The sequence below is a fragment of the Lutjanus erythropterus genome, chromosome 6 (assembly GCF_056507025.1).
Source record: "Lutjanus erythropterus isolate fLutEry1 chromosome 6, fLutEry1.hap2, whole genome shotgun sequence".
In the NCBI taxonomy this organism is placed as follows: Eukaryota; Metazoa; Chordata; class Actinopteri; order Lutjaniformes; family Lutjanidae; genus Lutjanus; species Lutjanus erythropterus.
Window position 1 is genome coordinate 8,589,787 of NC_139322.1, and position 25,188 is coordinate 8,614,974.

At 38.0% G+C, this 25,188-nt stretch overlaps 2 protein-coding genes across 5 annotated transcripts in view; one reads left to right on the forward strand and one right to left on the reverse strand.

The window, feature by feature from the left end:
* LOC146324815 (uncharacterized) overlaps positions 1 to 25,188 on the reverse strand; it is a 25,351-nt gene continuing 163 nt past the window's right edge. Inside the window, exons 2-4 of the mRNA XM_084720429.1 lie at positions 3,674 to 3,991; positions 1,470 to 1,626; positions 1 to 1,322 (exon numbers count right to left, since the gene is read on the reverse strand). Of these exons, the coding sequence (XP_084576555.1) occupies positions 1,178 to 1,322; positions 1,470 to 1,626; positions 3,674 to 3,851 (480 nt within the window). The 5' untranslated portion in view covers positions 3,852 to 3,991 and the 3' untranslated portion in view covers positions 1 to 1,177. The remainder of the gene's footprint in view (positions 1,323 to 1,469; positions 1,627 to 3,673; positions 3,992 to 25,188) is intronic.
* Positions 10,134 to 25,188, forward strand: part of ptpn22 (protein tyrosine phosphatase non-receptor type 22) — a 25,268-nt gene continuing 10,213 nt past the window's right edge. For 2 of the 4 annotated variants that reach the window (XR_014770688.1, XM_084720426.1), the window contains exons 1-11: positions 10,134 to 10,500; positions 15,136 to 15,244; positions 15,733 to 15,809; positions 15,949 to 16,044; positions 17,110 to 17,148; positions 18,014 to 18,085; positions 18,340 to 18,399; positions 18,692 to 18,834; positions 23,946 to 24,012; positions 24,094 to 24,171; positions 24,361 to 24,447. Coding sequence is in view for 3 of the 4 variants with exons in the window: in XM_084720426.1 (XP_084576552.1) it covers positions 10,399 to 10,500; positions 15,136 to 15,244; positions 15,733 to 15,809; positions 15,949 to 16,044; positions 17,110 to 17,148; positions 18,014 to 18,085; positions 18,340 to 18,399; positions 18,692 to 18,834; positions 23,946 to 24,012; positions 24,094 to 24,171; positions 24,361 to 24,447 (930 nt within the window). In the remaining variant the exon portion in view is untranslated. The remainder of the gene's footprint in view (positions 10,501 to 15,135; positions 15,245 to 15,732; positions 15,810 to 15,948; positions 16,045 to 17,109; positions 17,149 to 18,013; positions 18,086 to 18,339; positions 18,400 to 18,691; positions 18,835 to 23,945; positions 24,013 to 24,093; positions 24,172 to 24,360; positions 24,448 to 25,188) is intronic. The other 2 variants (XM_084720424.1, XM_084720425.1) reach the window with 1 other exon arrangement.

Consider the following 25,188-nt stretch of genomic DNA (forward strand, 5'->3'; position numbering starts at 1 on the left):
GATATTTACAACATACATTTTTATTTACACACACCGTCTCTCAAAGCACATTCATATACACTGTAAAACCACATGCTAGAATTAATTAATTTTTGCAAGTAGTGAAAAAGTTCTACTGACATAAAAATGTTGAGCACCAGTGGCGTTTTCTGTCCTTTGTGTTTATTAAACTAAATTTTGAACGTTAGTGTAAATGAAATAATGGGGTTTTATGCTTCAAACTATTCAGTTCTTTTAGCTTATTGCAAAATTCTGAGTTGCATTTACTGAAAATACTTGTGATGGCTGACATTAGCAATCATTTTAATTTAAATGTAATGTTATAGTACATGTAAAACTAACTTTAAATATTTAAGCTAACTTGCAACTTTTGAGTTTATGAACTCTGCTCCGCTCACGTGCTCTGACCACTGCATGAACTTCATTCGCATCAGCTGGTTTAAACATGATGGAGATGAGAGATGCATTGTTTCTGGTCAGGATGTTTTGAGCTTGAATTTCCGCTGTAAAATGTCCAACCTGGCCTGAAACATGGCCGCTGTTTCATAATGCTCTATTGTATGACCTGTTTCTGTGGATGAATGGAATGAAAATAAACACTTGGTCCAACTGTTTTTGTTTGATCTGATATAAGTACGTTAAAAGTCTGGCAAATTACGAAATGTTCTCAGAGTGCCACAGAGCAACGCCTGGTTTCCACTTCTCATTAGTCATCCTTTCCAGCAGTTTCTGTACACTTTATTAAAATAGTTTCATTTCCGTGTATTGTAACAAATATAGTATCTGAGCAAACATGGTGAAAGTTTTGATTTCTGCTTTGAAGGCTTTGTTAAATTGTTTAAAGTTGTGAATTTTTTAAATTTTGTGTTTTTTTTAAATGATTTGTCCCATTTCTCATGAATGGGTGATATATTAAATGGGTTAAATGTGTTGGTCGTGGCATTGAAAAGCTATCATATTATTCAAAATAAAAAAGAAATCCTGTTCATGTTGCAGTGAGACACTCTGATAAACGTGCTGAAGTACATGCTGACCTGCACTCTTCATAGATGGTCACATGTTATCAAAGAACTTTGGCAACAACAGTAAAACCGCCAAACCCACGTGCACAAGCGCTGATATGACTTCCAAAGAACTACCACCCTTAAAATGCGTGTCACAGAAGCTAATGGGGCTTTTATTTGGAACTGACCGCTCTCTTCCTGTTGGCATGTTTGGGTTTTGCTTTTGTGCATTTGATTACCGTGCACAAAAATATCAGCAAGAACACAAAACAGCCCCAACGCAGCAGTGTATACCAAAATGGCATCCCCATCCATGCCCTAAAAAAGACAAAAAAAAAAAAAAAAAAAAAAAAAAAAAGGATTAATGGACTGATCTGTGGACCCATTTGAACACATACTGATGAATAAATCTAATTTTAACCTTTGTTTTCCATCAAAGTGAGTAAGATAAAAAAAAAGTCTAACCTGCTGAAAAACAGATGAATATCCGTTTTATTGATTTGTGCAGACTGATTCCCTGAGTCAGAGTGGATTTTTATGGTCGCTGGGCAGGATGTCAGAGGTGGTGGAGTTGTGGCCGTGGTGGTGCTCATTCTGTCTGCGCAGTCATAAATGGGTTGACCTGATGATAAAGAGCAAAGGCATTACATTCTTTTATGCACTTGAGTATTGTGCAATAAAGACATTACAACAGATGTAAAACCAGGTCAGACCTTATCACCATGTCCTACAATGCCCATGTTTATACTGTTTATTCCTACTTAAGGTTACTTGGTGTAGGATTTTTTTTTTTTTTTTATTAGAATTTAGAAGTTTTGAGCTTTAAAATATGTGTTTTTGGGTTTGCAAAAAGTGAGACAATAAGTGCAGTGTGAGAGTGCTGAGCCAGATCTACAAAGTTAATGACAGACAGGATTGGGATGCACTGCTGTTTGACAAAATGTACTTTTTAATATGACCACTGGGAGTCGCCAAAGTCAAATCCTACACACAAGGGCTTTAATCTAAGCAATGTACAACAGTAAAACAATATTCAGAATGATTGACATATCAGTAATTGATATGAGTGTCAAGAGTGGCACAGCCTTATTCAAAGCGTAAAACTGACATTTTTGAGGACCCATAAATGAAGAAACATCAGAAAGTGATGACACTTCTTCTTTCTCCACTTCCTCTCCACCCTCCAACTCTTGTCCTCCACCCACACCGTATACAGTAGAACGTTCACAGTGAAAATGAAAGCATAACATTATGTTGCTCTATTTAGCCTTGACCTTTGTAGAGGAAAGCTTGAAATTTTCCCTTCAAGCAACATGCTTTCCTAATGACGCAAACTGCAGAAAAAGTTATTACATGGGTTTGTTCGTTACTCAGTTCTGATTGGTCACTTCATCACTTGGTCATCAGCATTCTGATGTCTGTTATTTCTGTTTAGCAGACTTATCTATGTATAACAGACCGTTGCTATGAAGAGCAGAGCGTTGCCATGGATGCAGTTCTGATCATAGACTCTAGAGGAGCAATAAAATCACTTTTTAATCAATATTTTGTATCAAATTATTGTGGGCTGTTTTGTAAATAACCATGTAACAAGTGAGATAATGTACAGAAAGCTGCTCATAATTGCTTGTTATGCAATAATGACTTGCACATTATAGATATAACAAGATATTTTCACTTTATTTCAACATACAAAATGATCACATAAAAACAACTGTTTTTATTAAATCAATATATTTATCTTGTTACAGTGTGAAAAGTTTCATGTTGTAATGTGATAATTTATTTTTATAGCATAAAATATTTCATGTTATAAGAAGATATTTTCATGTCACTATGACATACAAACCTGTCATGTTATATTAAGAAACTTTTCTTGCCACAACAATATATTATTTATTTTTGTTTAACATGAAACATTTCATGTTAGAGTGATAACTTATTGTTATAACATAAAATGTGTCAGTGAGGATGATGACATGATCACTGTACATTATTACATGATACTGATCTGTTTTGTGTGTGTGCGTGTGTGTGTGTGTGTGTGGCAGCAGTATACTGCCATAATTTCACAATAAAAAAATAGAGTGAAGCAATTAAAGGTGATTCTGGGACTGAAGTATTGATCATTCTTATAATTTCTAAAATCTATTTGTTGTATTAGTTCTTACTGTACGATTATAATGCATTTGAATCCAAATAAGTTCTGTGATAAAACAAAGATGTATTATAGTGTTTCTAATAGTTCATTGTGCGTGTGTTATGAGCTGACCCACATGGAATCTGCTTAAGTTATTCATTAATGTATCTGTTTGTTCATGTGTTGAAGTGGTAACTGTTTGGGAGGTGAATGATTAACATTTAATTCTTTCATAAATTATCCTTTGCTCTCTCTGCTCCTCATTGAACCTTGTATTTTAAAAGTCACGTGTCCTACATTTTATGCTGGTTGACTTTTTCCTAAGGCTCTACAAAAATCTACTAAATATAATAATATATAATCATAGAAAATTCAGAAGAAAACTGTAAAATAATCTGCAGATTGAGTTCAGGCCTGGTTATGAAGCATTTTGAAGGTTAAACATTACAAACACAGGCTCCACGGAACAGTTTACCAGTTCTTGCTCTGATATTTATATAAGAGAAGACAACATCCGTTCTGTTCTTACCCTGCATATTAATGACATAGATACAGCTGCTGTCTGCAGGTATCAGAACCTGCACAGAGAGGATATCACTCTCCTGACTGCTTATGTCATTACTGGCAGTGCAGAAGTAATCGCTGCCCTCGTCCACTGAGCCACAGTGTAGGTGCAAATCTGACGAGCGGTGAAGCAGCACACTCATGTGGTGAGTGTTTTGGTACCAGGAGTAACGAACGCCGGTGCCCTTTGTACAGCCACAGCGTACGGTCACTGGCTGGCCCCAGCATGTTGGCCTGTCCACCAGAGAGCTCAGGGGCCAAAGTCTCGGTTTAGATACTGGAACTGACACAAAGAAGAAAGTTAATTTTTATTTTAGATTATTTGATCAATAAAAGGACTGGGTGCAAAGGCAAAAATCATGACGCATTTAAGGTGAAACAGTTTCAATTCCTGGTTCAGATTAATTTTGTTTTAGTGTACAAAACAAAAACAACTCCATAACAAAAACACACAGAGAACTATTTACCTATTTAAAGGCATGTAGAGGCAAAATCATTGTCTAGTAATGTAGGGCACCATGCATTGTGTTTTCTGCACTGGAAGGGCATCCTAGATGGCATTTTATCATGTTTTGCCCAATCAAAGGGCAACTTTGAAGGGCACTGTACCACATTTAATACTCTAGAAGGGCACCTAAGAGGCCATTATACTATGTTTTGTCCACTAGAAGGCCACTCTAGAGGGCACTTTACCACAATTTGTTCACTAGAGGGGCACCTCAGAGGCATTTTACCACGTTGCCCACTGTAAGCACATTTTAGAGGGCAGTTCAACATGTTTTATATACTAGAAGGGCACTTTAGAGGACACTTTACCACATTTTCCCACTGCAAGGGCACTTAAGAGAGAACTTTGTTTTGTTTGCCATAGGGGCATCCAAGTGGGCACTACAGCATTGTTTTGTTTTTTTTTTCTAACAAGGGGGCACCAGGGGGGACTTTCTGCCTAGGTTGCCCTTCCAATGGACAAAACATGACAAAGTGCTCTCTGGAGTGTCCTTCTCCTGGACAAAATGTGATAAAGTGCATGATGACTTTTGGCCCACTGGTGCCCACTGCACACAGCCCATGTCCTTATTTTTTTTTTTTTTGGCCCTCCCCCTCAGACAGCCTGAGTCAACCACTGCTAGTTATTCCTGAAACTTTATCCCCCAGACGTCATGCTTCTCAGCTCAGACTGACCTCTGGTGGTACATACTGTGCACCACAATGCTGTACAACATCTCCAAATCGGTTTATTAGAAAGAGGAGCATGCATATTTTAGATGGTTTTGAAAATCATACCGGATTTCTTTATACCCTGGTATACCATAATATCTTTATACCACCCAAGCCTAGCTTGATAGTATAGAGTCAATGTCCAAATGCCGTCTGTAAATGTTAAAGTAATGAACATTTTCCAAGCATATCATTAAAAACCTCTTGATTCTTACCTTCAGTGATAACCACATTAACTGATGTCATGATGTCAGCATATATCTTGTCAATTCCAACCCAGTAAACTCCAGCGTCGGCAAACTGTAGATTTGTGACTTTCACAAACAGCCCTCTTCTCCCTACATCTATTATGTGAGACCTGTGTGTATTTTTGTTTTTGCCTTCTGAATCCACCAGAATCTCACATGTGCTGCTGGAGTCCCCTCGGCACCAGTACTTTTTACTGAACAGGAATTGTCTTGCGTCATACGTGCAGGTTAGAATGAATTCACCCCCGATATGTGCTGTGATCTTCCCTTTGTCACACCGGAGCTGAAGACTCGCTGCAAAGAAACAGTCCAGTCAGAATGAAACTTCTCAAAGACGCAGCAATCAGAAAAGCACTCTTGTTTCATATTCTTCCACAATATATTCAACATTCAGTTTGATCTTAGCTGATTTATTGTCATTTTTTAACTTTTTAATATTAACCTTGTAAACCTAATGTAAATTTAAAGTGGGTTGCTAACATCCGGTCCTTTTGAAGTGTGAGCTTACAGAATTTCCCACGTGAAAAATAACATGAAACATTAAACATTAAGCAAAAGAGATGGGACTAAGTCACCAATGTACAAGTCACAAGCAAGTCTCAAGTCTCAACCTTCAAGTCTCAAGCAGGTCCCAAGTTACGATGGTGAGAATTAAACAGGTCATGTCATACAAAACTCTAATGATCCCCCAGTTTCCACGATTAAATCAGTGAAAAGACAATGGTCATGAACAGCTGAGTTTTATTTTCAACATTACCAAAAACTCTTCCATACTTACACCTACTAAAAGCTGTGGTATGCAACAATTTTCTGGCATCAATTTGCAATAATTCCATAATAACCTTTCAGCATATTGTAAATTAAGAGGTCTGAGAGAGAACTAGATTTCTGTACCTCTTCTTGGTTCTGTTTTCAGGCTTTTTAGGAAGTCTGGCCCATGACGGTAGACTTAAACCAATTACATGTCATCTCAGAGACTAGGCATTTCTATTGGCTGTTCAACTAGTGCTTCCTTTGGTGAAACTCTGAATCAAGGGCAGAAACTCCTGCAGGAAAAGTCGCTATAAGATGGAATTATCATGAAGAGAATCTTAAAAGGAGTCCAGCAAAAGAGCAACATGCTCAGTCCAGGAGTTTGTCAGCTCACCCAGTTACTTTTGACTTCACCTTCATCTGTGTTCATTCTCATCTATTGCAGGGCTTTTGCAGAGAGCTGAGAGGATGTGAGAGGAGCTGAGACACAGAGCTGATAGACAGCTGCTCAGAGCCAAGGAGCTCTGGATGAAAAGATCAGTGGCAGACTGAAGATTCTGGAGGAACAAACTCTGGAGGCACTCCCACTTCTCAACCCTCTGCAGCAGCGATGCACGAAGAAATCACGGATTGGTGGACCAGCCAGATGAGAGCTCAGCGTTTGTTTTTAAAACTTTTGGGATAAAAAGTGGATTCATGTTTACTTTTGCTTGTAAACCTGTGTGCAGCAGCGACCACAGATGGGCCAACCACACTGTTTACAGTAAGATAATTATTTGTCTCTCTGTCCATGTTGACTTCTGACCGGAAGAGAAATGAATTTGAAAGTCACTTTGTGAAAGTACAGAGAGGAAAGAACTGACTTTTCTGGTGAGCACTGTTAGAGGCTGACATGCAAACATACACGCAGCTGATGGCTGCCAGTCCGTGCTTACTTGCCACAATGGCCTCAGTAAACTGTTGCATGTGTGCATGAAGTGCTCAGGGGCTCAGGACAGGAAAATGAAACCTCATATCCTCATGTCAACTTTTTTCTAGGCTTTCTACCCGCTGTAGCTTACTGATATTTAACATTTTGTCACAATGTTAAATCTCCTGCCCTGGATCACATCATTTCTCCTTGGGCATTTAATGCAGGGGTTCCCAAACTTGTTCATGTCAAGGACTCCTGCAATAAATGCACATTAGACTACAGGCCTCAAATTTTAGAGGGCTTCGGGAATCCCATCTATATATATATATTTTTTTTTAGCTTTGAAGATGAAGTGATCACAGTAAAACAATTTATTCAAATCAAACAATCATCACTAAATAACTATCAAGCAAAACAGCCAACCTGATTTCTTTCCTTGCTGTTCCAACTTCCAAAAATTGTGATAAAAGTTCAAATATTCTATTCCATCTTGTGCCGTTGGTCCCCAAACCCCAGTTTGTAAACCACTCTGCCAACGCATCTGTGTAAGGTGTTTCTCAATTTTGGGACTAGCCCCATCCATGATAGCTGCCTCGTCTGTTGGTCTCTGCTGGTCCGCCCAGAAAAATACAAATATTTAATCAAAAACTAAGTCAAGTCCTTTCAAGTCATCTGTCTCAAGTCTAAGTCATGTCACAAGCCATGAATACTTAAGCAAGTGTCACGTCCTCAAATTTGTGACTTAAATCTGACTTAAAGTTGTGGGTTTACTGAAACAGTAAATAGTAACAGTTTTGTCACTGAAACAGATATTTAAAAAACAAACAACAAAATACAGCCCTGTCCCCTTAAATGTACATTATAATTTATTTTTCACTCTCCAAAAAGAATAGAAGATTTGTTCCCTTTTATAATAACTGGAAAGAGTATTATGTACAAGTTGTAAATCATAGTTCACTCACCATGAAAAAGCAAAAACAGACACAGGGTCTTCATTTTGATGTCAATCATGAGAGTACAAAAACTTAGCAACCAGTGTCAGCACTCAGGAAGCTGCAGAGGTGGACTGTGGTGGTGATCACATAACTTCCTGTAGGTACTTTGTGGCTTAAAGATTTGCTTTTGCTTGCTGTTATACCTTGAACAAACCAAATGCACACATAATTGTTTAACTGGGGAAACTGCATTTTCATCATGGCAAAACACCTGAGTTTGAATGTTCCTCCACCTTTGAGATTAAATAAGATAAAAGCATGATCATTAAAATGTCTGACTGTGTTTCTTTCAGATATTATTCTATAAAATCACGGTTTTGGCCATAAAATTTACTGGTGGGCAGCAGCTTAATGCATTTGCCAAAGTACTGTACAACAATACGTGTTTTCCCCCATTATAGCTAGCTGGCAAACTGTGTATCGTTTCACAAACTTTTTAGCTAGCTAGCAAACAATGCAACACATTGTTAAGGTGACAAGGTGACAGCCACAGTTTTTCTGCCTCTTTCATACTTTCTTGTTAGACTCCAGTACCACTCAAATGTATTTGTTATTTATTTAGTTTAATTTGGGTAAGCAAGCATCCCCACAGTGATTCACATCTATTTAATTTAGGTTTATGTCACTAAACTTGAATGTACTACAATGAAATTAGTTTTTGATTGTGCAGAAGAGCCAATGTGGATTTAGTACATTTTGCTGTTCATATACATTTATATACAACTAGAATTTATAATGTAGAACTTTTACTTGTAGAAGTATATTTCTGCACTGTGGGGGAGCTACTTTTACTTAAGTAGATTATCTAAGTATTTCTCACTGATAAAATCCCCACACACCACTGAGTAAACTGAACTTCTCAGTTTGATGTCAGAATGGCTCTTTGTGTTCTTTCACCACTAAGCCACTAGATGTCACCATGCTGCTGATGTAGTGTTTAACACCCGCTGAACGCAGGATGAAGTTCATTGTTGTTCTCAGCGTGTCATATCTGACAATGTCGCTTTCTCATTTCACGTGTTAACCGATGCAGACTGTCTCAAATGAAGAGCACGTCAGCTCCTCTGGTAAGTCTGTTCTCAGTGTGTTTATCTTATCATCTTGATGCTGGTGTTTTCATCTTTATATCATGCTGCCTCTATAAGGTATTTTTATACAAATGTTTTATTTTTATTTTTTTCATACTGTTATGAATATCCAGTGTGCTATATATAATAAAGGTAAGTCTTCATAGGCTGGGTCGGACCAACAGGGACTGATTTTAAAACTGACTAAATCTTGGTTTAACTCTAAATTATGCTGCACCAAACTTTGAGACAATGTAACATTTTAACTTTTAGACTAGCAAGCAAACAATGTAGCATTTTAACTTTTAGACTAGCAAGCAAACAATGTAGCATTTTAACTTTTAGACTAGTAGCATTTTAACTTTTCAACTGGCTAGCTAACAATGTAAGATTTCAACCTTTTAACTACGTGGTAAACAATGTAACATTTTAACTTTTTAATTGGCTAGCAAGCAAGGTAACATTTTAACTTTTCAACTGGCTAGCAAGCAAGGTAACATTTTAACTTTTTAACTATGTAGTAAACAATGTAACATTTTAACTTTTTAACTAGCATGAAACGGGCAAACAAATACTGTTATTCCAGCCCAGAAAGAATATTTCAAAGGAGACTGTGGCTATAGTGCTGTTGTCAGAAAAGTGAGTGTGTTTCCTTAATCTCTGATGACACATTATGGTAATTTTATTAATTATTACAGTAAATATATTACAGTTCATATTGTTCCTTTATTTTTTTTAACCCTGCCATTTCTCTTTTAACTGGTAAAATCAAAAACGGGTAAACTGACCTGTTAAACAAATGACAGTAAGTTAATAAATCTGAGTTTTACAGGAAGTGGCAGAGTTACTACTGTGAGGCGGTTTTCACCAAAACAAATAATTTCTGTGAAGATACAGTAGCCATAAATGAAGAGCTCAATGGCTTGTTGAGAATATCAGGATTTTCAGGCTTCTCAGACAGCCTCTCTCTTCACCACTCCTTCTGCCTCTGCCTCCATCCCTCCCCACATCACTCCTCCTCCTCCCCTCCTCCTGTGTGTCCTGAATGTCGTCCAACAGGCTCAACTGCCTGCGCTGCACTCTGACTTTGGGTAGGAACAGCTGTTGGTTCCCGTTTATATGCATAAATGTGTGGCCTTCTCTGTTTGTGGGTGTCTCCTTTTCCCATTCCCTCTGCTGTGACGCCATCATGCAAACACCCAAGTGACTTTAGGACCCAGTGAAAGACACCCAGGGGGCGCGGCAATACTTTTAATCTGACCACAGAACCTGTTAGCTTACTCTTACTTCCTCAGAGACAGTTCACACGTTCCCTCACAATAGTTCCTTGATGTGACAGTTATAGAGAAGTGCTTTGAGCAGCAGCAACAGACGTGCCGCCGCCCTGAGCCCAGAGCCACGGTGACCCTAGCCCATGACCCGTGGACGAGGACCTTTGTGTCCTGACATGCCTGTGAAAGGTGCCCTATCCCAGGCAGTGTACTCTACAGCCAGCCATGGAGCATCAAGCCTGGATACTGAGGAGCTTCCTGGCCCAGCTGGAGAGACAGGAGGCTGTGGACGAGGGGGTGCCGAATGACATTGCTGGGGAGTTTGCGGTGAGTCAAGTGTTCCTTTTTTTGAAGTGAGGTGTCTGGTAGATGGAGCCTCTGCGTAGTTACTTCTCCTGTGGCTTTCATTATCACACCATCAGACACCTTATCATAACTTCTCTGTTTGTTTACACCAAATTAAGTTTCGGACAAAAAGTTTATAGTGTTCCAGTCTTACAAATTTTCACAAAAAGCCACCGTGTTTGGGGGAAGTAACACGCTGTTGTTGTGATAATGGCTCCAGCGCCACTATTGTGCTTCCTCTTTGCACTGAGTGCACTCAGTGACTCTTGTCACTGAGTGCGCATGAATGAGGAAAACCCATAGGCAAATGCATGGTCACATCTAACAACTAATGCCGACTGTACGCAGGAAGATTTAGAAAAGATGATCTGACACCTTTTCACATCTAAAGAAAAACTTGTCAGAAGTCACAGAGTTTTAAGATTTTGCAAAGACTGACGATCTTGCAGGGTCACTACAACTTCAGGATTACAACATTTTTACTTTCCTATGATTGTGTGGCTTTTTTAAAAAATATGATACATTAATTCAGTCGTATATTCTAAACACAAGAAAGCCATCAAAACATTAAGTTTATATTCCCTATATAATTTTTTATTTCCCAAATATTTCTTTTAGGGCTGCCCCCTGACAGTCCACGACCAAATCATTAGTTGGACATTCTTCCAGTCGAGCATTCGTGTTTTTTCTTCTTTGTCAGTCTGTGTGCATTATAGTTACAGGATAAAATAGATAGAAGCTTACACAACTTCACAAAGAGAACATTTCAATCAGAAATTAATGGAAATCATAAATAGATTTTTTTATTGTAGCTGGTGCTTTTATTACAAAATATCCTCAAGACCACATGCGCTGTTGGTGACTGATGAAAGAGGGCAAAAGGACCAGTTGGCAAGTTTCGGCTCTAGTTTTTTATGTGCGTTATTGTACACAGAGCAATGTAACAGAATGAAGCCGAGACTCAAAATCACCACAAAATAAATTGTGATGGAAGAGAAGGGTGATAAACATGCAGAGCAACGTGACGTGCTGTCAGCCACATCATCCAGGCGCACCTATGGAGCGCACAAAGCAGGTGACGCTTGCTGTTTGTGCTTGTTTTTGCCATTGACCGGCTCAGATTGTTATTGTTAGTGTCTGACAACATTATGGAAAGGATCACAACAGTGAGAGACCTTATTTTAAAGAGTAACATATGCTTCATTTAATCAGCTGTTTACCTGCTCTCTGCAAACTCACCAGAAAGACCTACAGGAGGATGCACACTAGAAATTTCTCTGACTCTGTGAAAATCTGATATTTTCATATCACAGATGATAAGGAAAGGCATTAAAAGGCAAGTCTTACTAGTAAAACATACTCATGTAAGCTCATATAGGAATTTAGTGTGGTGCGCTACACTGCAGGAGGAAAAAAAGGATGAATCGTTGAATATAGGACGGCAAAATCTGTTTCGACTAAACGAAAAATCTTAGGCAGGGACAGCCCTAATTTATATTTGTTTTCACAACAGGGTCATACATTAATTAGCCCCTGATGCAATGTCATGTTTGGCATTCTGTCCAACGAAAAATTAAAGTTAAAGGGATAATTCACAAAAAAATGACAATTCAGTCATTATCTGCTTATCTTCATGATGATTGAAGGTTGGGTTTAGTCTTTTTAGACCACAAAACACTGGTGGAGTTTCACAAGAAAACAGCACTGCAGAATCCACCGGATGATGTAAGTGAATGGTGACCAGTTCTCAAACCTAAAAAAATAACAAAATAAAAACATAAAACGCCTCCATACTGCTCATCTGGTGTAATCCAAGTCTCCTAAAGCCCCAACATGCCAAGTTGATTTAAAAAAATGTTATTAACACCATGTTTGTAGTGTGTTGTGACGACGTGCAAACAGCATGTCGGGACTTGAGGAGCTCTGGATTACACCAGATGAGCAGAATGGGGGCATTTCATTGTTGTTGTTTTTTTTTTGTTGTTGTTGTTTTTTATGTTGCAAAACTCGTCACCATTCACTTCCATTGTGAATTCCAATAAAGATATTCGCCATATTGGTATACTAGTAACAAGGTTAAAGCCAAACCCTTAATTACCTTGTCAAATTTTGATGGTAAAAAAGTTTTGTGTCACCAAATAAATCACTCCTTTGACTTATATTTGGGGGCATGTAAATCTGTTATCTGTCACATTTACTAACTAGCCTCACGCTAGTAGGAAAAAGTGTGGCATACCCACAATGCCTGGAAGGAGTGAAAGCAGAGTGCGGAACAGCACACACACACACAGCCCTGCTGTCGCACGTGGAGCAATACAGCTCTTATTAACACTGTCATACAAAGTATTTCTACTAATAAAAGGTGGTATTGTGTCATTTTTAACAGCTGGGTACTGCAATACCTTTGCACGGTATACTGTGCAACACTGAGCAAGACTCTCATGATTTAACATCAGTATTGATCATTTGTCTGCAACAGCGAGTTCACTTCAAAAATCGTTAGATGTAAGGACAGTGTAACAAAGATAACTGAATTAGTCTATCATTTGTTTATGAGTCTTGTACACATATATCAGTGCATGTACATTCACACACAGGCGCATGCATGTCCTCAAAAAAACTCTCTCAGAAGTCTTGAGCCTCAGGGTGACATCATCTGTGGGCTGCCACCATGGCGATGAGTGACATGCCAGAGCCTGAGGACAGCACCGTGTGCTTCACATGCTGCCCTTCTGCTGTCATGCTGCTACCACCCCCGACCACTCCAGAGGAAGGGGGTCTATTGCATCACTTCCTTTGTGAACAAAAAGCACTCTGTGGTGTCAGCGGCGCAGATGGTCTGCAAAGCCTTTAGCAGACTGTTTGGAACGGCGAGAACTGGCCTCTGAACAAAAAGACCAGTGTCTCAACAAATCCTGTAAGCATGGACGTGCCATGACTGAAATTTCGAGTGTCAAACCTTCCGCACAGTACATTCCGGATGGAAATCCTTTCAGTTTGTAAGACATCGTGTCAGTTCCTAGTAAAGTGAGTCATAGATTCTGGTCATCTGGGGTTGAATCACATAAAAGCTGACCATGTGTGACCAGTGTGCAATTGGTCACGTGTAATTTGTCTGTCATTTGCGCCTCTCTTTTTCCTGACTCTGCTGTCAGAGTGAACAGCTATCAAAATATTGCAAAAAATGCCCAAACAAATAAAACACCCCAGATTCCAAAATAGTTTGGATGCTGTGTAAAACGTAAATAAAAACAGAATGCAATGATTTGCAAATCCTTTTTAACTTATATTAAACTGAATGTAATAGTACCATGACTTGGTATTGTAAAGGCATCCTGTAGAGGCTCGGCGGTTCACAGACATCAGTGAGCTGAAGTTTACCACTTTGTGGAAACTGCGTGAGCAAATAGTCCAACAGTTTATGAATGTTTCTCAACACAAAACTGCAGGAATTAAGGGATTTCACTGTGAGGATCTACAATCCATGATATCATTAAAAGATTCAGACAATCTAGAGAAATCTCTGCATGTAATGGACAAGGCCAAAAACCAACAATGAATGCCTGTGACCTTTGACCCATCAGGCACTGCATTAAAACCCCACATACTACACGGGCTCAGGAACACTTTGGAAAACTGTTGTCAGTAAACACAGTATGTTGGTGCATCTTCAAATGCAAGTTAAGACTCTACCATGCTAAAAGAAAGACATATATCAAGAACATCCAGAACGCTGCAGACTTTTCTGGATCTGAGCTCATCTGAGATGGACTGATGCAAAATGGACAAATGTGCTGGGCTCTGATGAGTCCACATTTCAGACTGTTTTCACAAATCATGGATGACGCTTCCTCCGGGCTAAAGAGGAGAAGGACCATCCAGATTGTTGCCTTGAAAAGTCAGCATCTATAATGGTATGGGGGTGTGCTGGTGCCCATGGCATCATGGGTAATTGTCACATCTGTGAAGGCCCGATTGATGCTGAAAGGTACATACAAGATTTGGGGCGATATATGCTGCCATCTGGACGATGTCTTTTTCGGAGACGTCCCTGCTTATTTCAGCAAGACAACGCTAAGACACATTCTGCACTTGTTACAACACTGTGGCTTCGTAGTAAAAGATACTCGACTGATCTGCCTGCAGTCCAGACCTGTCTCCTACTGAACGTGTCAGATTATGAAGCACAAAATATGACAACACAGACCCCGGTCTGTTCGAGCACCTGAAGTGATATATCTAGCAAGAGTGAGAAAGAATTTCGCTTTCAAAACTTCAACAGTTAGTGTCCTCAGTTCACAAACGCACTGAGTGTTGTTAAAAGAAAAGTGATGTAACACAGTGTTGAACACACCTCTGTCTCAACTCTTTTGAAATGTGTTGCATCAAATTCAGAGTGAGTGTACATTTACAAAAAACAATAAAGGTAATCAGTTTAAACATTAAATATCTGGCCTTTGTACTGTGTTGAATTGAATATAGGTCACAGGTTTTTGCAAATCATTGCGTTTGGTTTTTATTTAGGTTTTACATGACATCCTAACTATAAGACTTGACATTAAGCTTCATAAAGGTTGGTATGTGGTAGGGTTAAATGTCTTTTCTTGTTTTTTTCAGAGGTTGAAAAGTCAGTCGACTAAGTACCGCACTGATAAGACCTTCCCCACCAAGACAGCAGAGAAACAGGAAAACGTCAAGAAGAACCGATATAAGGACATCGTTCCCTGTAAGCTTTTCTCACACCAGATCTGGTTTGCATTTATACTTTTGCATAAATAGATCAATGTAATTCTGCATCAGGACAGTTCAGATAGTGTCAGATAAGATATGACTAAGAAACTTTTACTTCTATATGTCCATACCTCTGGTGCATTAATGCTAAAAATGATGATGGATCAAAGAACCATTAGCCAACATAGCAAATAATGTCTGTGAAATCTGTGAAATCAATCTATGATGACAGGAAATGATGCAAAGTGATATATATGAGCAAAAAAAAAGTTACAGATAATATGTTCTACTAAATTAATAATGTGGTACAAGTGTGAGTAATGATTTTGACAGATTATATTTGCTTTATTTCGTAAGAATATTATCTTTTCTAATATCTTATCATTTGACAGTAAGGTAAATAGGGGTGTTAAAAGGTGCAGCACACTCAACTCTGATATGTGCAACGTTCGTTTTATAACCACATATTCCTCTTGCTTTCAGTTGACCACAGCAGAGTAAAGCTCACTCTCACCACAACTAAAAATGACACTGACTACATCAACGCCAGCTTCATCGAGGTAAAGTAACAGCGACCTCGAAAGGAGAATCGCTTCTGTTCATATAAGTTGCATCTGCAGTCTGTTAACATTCGTGTAACGGGTGGTTTTGTGCGACTGTTATTACCATCCACTGACTTCTGCTGCGGTTTGTCTGCAGGGAATGTCAGGTTCCAGGGCCTACATTGCTACTCAGGGTCCTCTGCCTCACACAGTGCTGGACTTCATGAGGATGCTTTGGGAGTACAACATAAAGGTCTGACCCGCCTCTCATATGTCGACACAAAACACTGTTTTAACATGTAATGTTGTTATCAAGACAACTGTTAGCATGCCTCAGAGGTAAAGATGATCAAAGAAGCTCTCTGGCTACATAAAATAGATAAATAACAATAATAATAAATACCAATATCATGTTGAGTATTACTTTTTCATCATCATGTGGAGCTGCAACGATTAACACATTATTAATCGACTATCAAATTAATTGGCAACTATTTTGATACTTGTTTTTTAATTAAAAAAAGAAGGTGTGAATATTTTCTGGTTTCTTTACCTCTCTGTGACAATAAACTGAATATTTTTTGGGATGTGTACGAAATGAGACACTTGAGGACGTCACCTTGGGCTTTAGGGAACAATGATCAACATTTTTCACCATTTTCTGACATTTTAATGGACCAAACAGCTAATTGGCTAATCAAGAATCAATTATTATCAATCAATTATGAAAACAATCGTTAGCTGCAGCCCTAATATTAGTTATGTGCGATATTATTTTCCTATTATGTTCAAAATCATGTTTTAATATGTGCAATATTACTTTTCATTATAATGTGCAGCATTACTGTTTATTATTATTATCATGTAAAATATGTTTATTATCATGTGCTGTTTTTACATTCATTATCTGATGCAGTATAACTTCTTTTTACTTCTCAGTATCAGTGCCAATATTACTTTTCAGTCTAGAATCAGAAATACTTTATTGATTCCAGGAGGGGAAATTGGTTGCATTGCAGTTGCTCCCATTCCAGAATATATAGGATATATGTATATATGCATAGGCGTACAGAAATTTAAACAGAATATAAATAAAGTAATAAGTATGTAAAAATAAGAATAAGTAAAAAATATTTGCATTTGACAATATATGGAAAAATACAACAACAACAATAATAATAATAATACTTTTAATGTAATTTTTGAAGCAGTCTGCGACAAGAATTTCATTCAGGATTAATAAAGTTCTATCATATCTTACAGATGTGTTTGTGTATTTTGATGTATTGTAATTTGTTCTCGTCTTGTTTGGCTTTAGGTCATAGTGATGGCCTGTCGAGAATTTGAGATGGGAAAGGTAAAACCGTTTCCTTCATTTCCACATTTCACTTAATTTCCTCAACAGACGAACTGCGTTGCGTAGTTGGTTTTGCGTTTCATGTGTCGGCTTGGTGTGGTTTTATAAACTACAATAGGTCAATGTAGTGGATCAAAGTGGATTAACGTGTAGATTGACAGCATTTTTTGTTGTGTTTGTAAGACAGTTCAGAACTTTAATTTGATAAAACGTGTCCCCGCCAATCTTGAGAAGAGAGTGTGTGTATTTCAGTGTGTGAAATATAGAACTCAAGCAGAGTAAAAATATCAAACAGTGCAAGAAGATGTGCGTATAAATAATTTTTGCAATCTACAAGAATGAGGAAGGGGCGTCGGTTATCTCAAGAATGTGATGTTCACTTGTGATGTTGTATTGTGTGTTTTTTTTGTGTGTATGTGTTGTGACATGCCAGCATGTTGATTAATGTTTGGCATAGTAATACAGGAGGCAGGATGTGTGGGTTGACTTCTGTTTTTTGTTGTTTTGTGTTCTTGTTGTTGCTGTGTTTTGAATGTTTACTTTTTTTTTTTTTTTTTCGGTTTGATTGAGTTGTGTGTGGTGAACACTGAGGCAGAAAGCTGGAATATATACATGCACAGTACAAAGTTTAATGATGAAATATGTAAAAGGGGGTGGAACTTGATAAGTTCACTTCTTTCTACACCTTTTTGGACAAAAATTATGTATTTATCTTATTTATTGTGACTTTGCTGTTAATTTGATTGATTATTCTTGTTTTTTATTCTTGTGTTAATTTTTATTTTCTTACATCTGTTTTCTTTAAAATATGTGAAAAGGAATATGTGAAAAACCTTGTGCTGTCTTTACTTTCTTTTTTTTGTAGAAAAAGTGTGAGCGCTACTGGCCACAGCAACACGATCAGCCATTTGTTTGTGAGCCTTTTACAGTTTACTGTGTGAGTATTTTTATTTTCACAAGTTACACTTGCTGCTTTGGCTCTTTCCTAGAACTCTTCCAAAACATATGCTGATGTTATAATTTGATGCTGTCCTCAACACATACAACACCTGCGTCATGCAACTTTTGCTTATGCTATCATTAGAACAATACAAAAGAAATTCACATTATCTCTGTTAACTATTTTAAACAGCAAGAATAAGTACTAAACTTACAGATACACTGCTGGCTTTTTTTTTTTTTTTTTTGCAGGACTCTGAGGAAAGTAAAGGAGATTATCTGACAAGGACGTTACGGGTGACTTATCGCAACGTAAGCAGTGTTTATACCCTGACTGTGAGAATAACTCTCAGGGTAATTCTCCTGAGACAAACAAGAGATTATCGTCTGACATGTTGTTAAGTGCTACAGAGACTTTCAGACAGGATCTAACAAGCTAATGTCTGCTAAAATCATTTGATTTATGCAAATCTTCAGCTTTCATAGTGACATTTCACAGTGGTAAATGTGTTTCTCTTGAACCGATACGTGACTCTGCTCTTAAATATGCTCTGAAAATAGGCTTGTATTATAACTGTCTGCAATCATTAATTCTTTTTTCCAGTGTAGCCGAACTTTGACACAGCTGCACTATGTCAACTGGCCGGATCACGGTGTACCAGACTCCATCCCGCCCATCCTGGAAATGTTGGAGGAGATGCGTTCCAGTCAAGCCCATGATGACGTCCCCATCTGCATTCACTGCAGGTCAGGATTTCTTATGGAACTTATTTCTACTTTATTCTGTCGAAGAAAAACTTAAAAATCCATCTATTATGAAAAATATTAGGCTTATCTCAGCGTAGGCTGGGTTTTTTTGGTGGCATAAGAGGCATGATAACCTTTAAGCTTGATTTAATTCAAGTAGTCTGAGTGAAAATGAGACTTCTGTGCCTCCTCTTGGTTCTCTTTTCAGGCTTTAGAAAGTCTAGTCTGTGACTGGCTTTGGCCAACCAGAGGTCGGTAAGATAGTCAAATGTTGAGTCTCATTCCTAAAACATCCATATTTCACGACCTCGGAATAAGACTCAACAATCAATCATCTTCGAGCCACCAATCCAAACCGTCTCTACTTAAACAACCTAGAAATGAGACTCAGTAATCACTTGTCTTTCCCCAAATTCACTGATTGCACCTTAAAATAGCTTTCTTAGTCAACATAACATCCGCAATAAATAATAGGTGGCCATAGCACAGAAACTTCCGTAGTAACTGCACTGACTAATTAATAAAAGCATTTTATTGGGATTTCTGGAACGGTTCTTGACTAATTTTTGTGCGTGTTAGTAAACACATTTCAGATATTCATCATAGTGTAAATGACATTGATTCCCAAACAGTGTGGCAAGGCACAATGGTGTGCTGTGGGATTTTATTACAGTCATACATTATTATTGCTGTATGCTGTACAGTACAAATAAGAAGTTGTGAATTTTTTATTTACAATGTTTATACTTTGTTGCACTCTTTTCCCAAAAAGTCCTTTGAAAACCCTCTATTAAAGGGAACCTCAGTTTTCACCATTCATGCAGTTTCCGGATGGTGAAAATTATTAGTGTGACACATCGCTTGACACTACAGGAACTCTGCCTCCAGTTGGCAAGCGCTCGTTGCCTCCTGTGGTTAGGTTGGTTTGAGGCTGTTTTGCATGGATATGAATACAGGTGTGGCTTGAGATTTTGACTTGCTCTTTTGTTTTCCTCGGCCACAAAAATTTTGAAAACCGCTGCTGCTGTGGTGTTTCACAGGGCTCAATACTCAGTCCACTATTTTTACTGAACATGCTCCCACTGGGCCAAATTATACAACAAAATGGTGTGAGAGCTGCACAATTAATCACAATATTATCGAAATTACAATATGGCCAAGTGCAATATGCAGATTGCAGAACCAAAACCAAATTGCAAGGAAGAATGTGTGAGAAAACAACATTATAATAAAGCACTGTCTGACCTAAAAATCTTGTTCACTTGATGAAAGAAAACTTTTTTTTTGTAAAGACCCCCAAAAATATCACATCATAGTGACTTTAATAAGTGTAATGCAATTAATCAAGTCACACATCACAACCACAGTTTCAGTCAAAATAATCACAATATGACTTCTTTACCATATTGTGCAGCCTTAGTGTGAAATTAAATAGCTATGCGGACAACAAACAGCTTTATTTATCTTCAGTGCCCATCGACCTCAACTGTGTAAATTGTTGGACCACTTAAAGAGTAATACAACTCAGATGATGAACAATTATTTTAAATTAAATGAGGACAAAAGGGAATGAATGAATCAATGAAGGACAGAATTTAAAGGATCCAAAACAGGTTCAGAGATAAAAAAGCATTATATAACCTAAATTTACAAAAGCACACTGGACCACAGTTTTCAACCATAGAAATACTGCAAAGGATTAAATTATATGCAGCAGATTGGTTCAATAAATAATAAGTCATAAATATAAATGAAATCAATTTTGCATGTTGGAGTGCTGAAGCCTGAAGGAAGAACCTGTTCTGATGTCTGGTGGCACAGCAGCAGGTACTCGTGTCTCTTGTGTCTCATATTGATGTGTGAAAACTTTCAGGCAGGCAGTGATTACACTGGAGAACCACACTTTTGGTTTTGATTGAGTTGTTGTCATGGGTACAGTATGCATTACCTGTGGGCAGCATGTGTATGTCCTCTACTTTGGGCCTCAAAAGGTTACTGTAGGTGCTTCCTCCCTTTTCTTTGAGACAGGAAACGTATGTAGGCGGGTAGCCAACGACCCACCAGGTTTTAAAGTGTGTGTGTGTGTGGGGGCATTTCCCCTCAGTTTTTCCAACACTTACACTTTAGCTCATCAACTGCTTTACTGAAACTCACACAGTTAAAAAAAAGTTGAACTCAGTTCAGCTGAGGTGTGGTGGGCTTAGACACAAAAGATGCAAAACAGTTTAACTGGATTTTTGGGTTTACATATACATCAAGTATTTACTGCTAGACAGTAGAGCTGCAAATAATGATTATTTTCATCGTTGATTGACCTGTTGACTATTTTCTTGATTTGTTGATTAGTTGTTTGGTCCATAAAATGTCAGAGAACGCTGAAAAATGTTGATCACCGTTTCCCAGAGCCCAATCCGACGTCCTCAAGCGTCTTGTTCTGTCCACAACTCAAAGCCATTCAGTTCACTGTAGTAGAGGAGTAAAGAAACCGTGAACTATTCTCATTTGAGAAGATGAATTCAGAATGATGAATAGAAAAAATAGCTGGAGATTAATTTAATGATTAATTAATCATTGCAGCTCTACTAGATGTAGTTTAGTTCCTTGAAAGGAGGAAGGATTTGGTCAATGTGCAACTCAGCAACAAAGGAAATTTTTGTTTTGACTGGTAACTATGCAATACTTTGCTTAGTAAGATAAAAATAGAAATTGATTCTGCAAATATGGATGACGCAAAAAGACTGATTTGGCTGATTACTTGCAAAGAAATCAGACAGTTATTTTGACTTTTTCCACATAAATATGTGTTATTTGAAAAGAATATTGATGTTGTGACATAGAAGTGTGGGACAGGCACATTTTAGATGAAAAATTATATACATGATCAGTTTAAAAATGGTGTAAAGTAATATTTGTATTGAGCAAAAAACTCATTTTATGTATCCCAACATTGAGACCACAGCTGTGGGACATGAATAAAAGTGATCAGTGGTTATGTCACGATGCTTCACAACACTGTATGTTTTAATCAAACACAATATAACAACTTTTATGACTGCTGGGACCTTAAAATGCCTGCCTTTGCAGAGACACCCACAGCCTTTATGTTTTTATGACTAACTTACTATTTCCCTCGTATCTATCAAGTAACTATTAAGTAATATGGAAAAATGTGACATGAAGGCATGCCACAACTTGCCTACACCTTCATCAGAATGATGTGTCAGAGGTGGAATACTGAGTCAGTGGCAGATCCAGCCTACACAGCAGTCAGTCAGTCAGTCAGTCAGTCACCAAACTTCAGAGTGATATCACTACTAGACAGCTGCTGAAAAAAAGACGCGCAGTCAAAGACTTTTCACCGCAAAATTTTCCTCAACACTCACAGGAAAAGAGGACAGTATCTCAAACCTCTCAGCACACAATACAACACTACCAGTAACAGCTTACATAAGAATTACCAAAGAGCTGAATCAACTCCTGTCTGACACAGATAAAAAGCTTCACTGGCGCCGTGACTCTGGATGCACCTGAATCTGAATACATTATTCAGCAAAGCACAAATAACATGATGGAAACTGATACTTCTGCTCATTATTATTCAGAGAAGGCCAGTTCATAGACAGTTTAAAAAGGTTTCATCTACCTTAATCGCCAAAATAATTCCCTTCAACTGAAGGATATTTTTATATACTTGGATATCTGTACTGTGGAGTTTATATTTCCAATGCAAAACTTAATCTTTTGATTTATAAAACAGTAGGGTTTCATTTTTTTTTATTTTCTGATTTTTCAGTTCCCTCGGTTAAAGGGGATTTGGTACCGGGCCTCAGACAGTTCATAAAACTTAGCGTAGCTAAAAATAAAACGAGAGAGACAGATCAAAACCACAGTGTGAGGATGTGGAAATATGTTTCATTGTTAAAGGAGTAATCTGTAATATCTTCACTGTAATTTATCATAAATTGACTGTGATGTGTCATTAGAGATTAAGGAAGCATGTTAGACTGAATTTCTTGCTTTTCTGACATCAATGCTGCTGCTGTGCTATTCTCCTTTTTCTGTTCTGGGTTGGAGTAACTGTTTGCCTTTTTCACGTTACTTGTGGTTAAAATTAATGCAGAATGTTTGCTGAATGAGTAAGTGTCTGTTTATGAGTCATAAAAACATTAATAAATCTCTTAGCTGTTTATAACAGTTAAATTCAACAATATGTTAATGGAGTCTGGCAGGCGGTGAGACAGATGGCCACTAAACTCCAACTCCAGTGTGTATTCATGATAACAGGCTTACATTGAAAGACACCTGACAGTTATAAACAGCTGATCAACTTGTAGCGTGGGACTCATTATAACTTACAACATTATAACATTCTAACTGCAGGAAACCTTCCTTAGCTCACTATTTAGACTGCAGACCTTATTTTTGGATGCACAGTTACTACATATCGTCAACATTAAATCATTTTGATGCTTTTAATGCACAATTATTCCACTGCCAATTAAACATTAGGTTAGAAAATAAAACATCTGCCTGATTCTGTATCTGAATTTAGATACAGAAACAGATCATTTTGTTGGTTGAACAAACACAGATATAAATAATAGCGTCTCTGTGCAGATCTAGTAGAGTTTGCTTGTACAGAAGGTCATGTTATTGCGTCCATCCCTTGTGGATTAATGATGACACTATACTGTAATCAATGGGCAGTGTATAGAGGATAATCATGTGATATTATGAATGAGCAAATTCACTAAAACAAAAACCCATGCAGTAGACTGTCAGGCTTTGAGTCAAAGCCTTAAACATTTTTCTTTCTGTCTGTCTTCCCTTCTTTCCTTCTTTCTTATCAGATTTTTCAAGATAAGACTTTTAAAGCTGGTTAAATTAGGAACTAAGTAATGACTCTTGGCATTTGTTAACACTTGCTTGGAGTACTGGATGGGTGCGGTTCGAGCAATGCAAGTACGAGAAAGTCAAGATAATCATGATACAATGTTTGTTTGCAGATACCACCATTGCTTATGTCTTCTTCAGCTCCTCTATAACAAATAATTATTTGACTAATCATATTGAAACAGCCCTAAACTGAGTATTTGCTGCTGTGTTTGCAGTGCCGGCTGTGGTAGAACAGGAGCCCTGTGTGTGATTGATTATACTTGGAACCTCCTGAAGAAACAGGTGAGATATCTATCTGAAATTATATTAAATCAACAGTAAAGATTTTATCTGCTTTGTGCTGATGTGTCTGCTTATTTGTAGATGATCACTCCAGATTTCAGTATCTTCGACTTGGTTCAAAATATGAGAACCCAGAGGCCTTCGCTGGTTCAAACCAAGGTAGTTACTGTTTCTTTTAACAAAGCATTACACTTGTCAAATCCTCCCAACAAGCAGAACTACATTTCAGGCACTTCCACATGTCAGCTGCTTCTCTCTATGAAAGATGTTTTGATGATTTGTGTTTCATGCATCGTGCCCCCAGGGCTTTGTCGCCTAACAGAGCAGGTTTTTGTCGTTTAACCTCAGGAACAGTATGAGCTGGTCTACAGAACCATCAGGTTGCTCTTTGAGAGATACCTGCAGGCCATGGAGGCACAGAGCCGCAGAAATGAGGTGAGCGACCAGAAACACTCCGGTATGTGTAGAGCCAGAGTGCACAGAGACAATGGAAATATATAAACTTGCGCTCCACCAACATCAAATAACAACTTAACCATCACAAGCAGCAAAGCAGAAACAGCAGCTGTGGCTGGCTTTCCTGTGGTTTCTGTTACATTGATATAGAACGCAGTCACATGATCTGAGTGGAAAATAATCAAATAGGTTGCGTGATTCAAAAATGAACTATGAAGGTTGTGTAAGTAAGGGCAGAGCATTACTTGATGCTAAATAGAAGTTATGCATGACAGCTTAAGATGAAACTTTATATCAAAGACACCTGTAATAAGTTAATATAAGATGCTTATTAACATCAAGATGTGTTAATAAGACTGCATAAGCATTAATAATACCATTTTTAAAATAAGTGTTTCACATTTATTGAGTTTGAAGGGATAGTTTGGATCATTAGAAGTGAGGCTGTATGAGGTACTTGTCAATAGTCAGTGTATTACCTCCACTAGATGCCTCTAGTGTGGAGAGGCAGGAAGGGGCACCAGCACGGAAACTGAGCAAAGACCTGCTAACCACTGGGGGGGTTATCAGTTTAAGTGTGCGTTATATTTAGAATGTTTTCACCACTTTGCCATCAGACAGCATTTTCATTTTCTTCTTCTCAAACAGGAAATACTAACAAAAAACTGTCAGTTTATTCTTTCAGTCAGAATGTAATTGTGATTGTCTTTCATCAGCTAT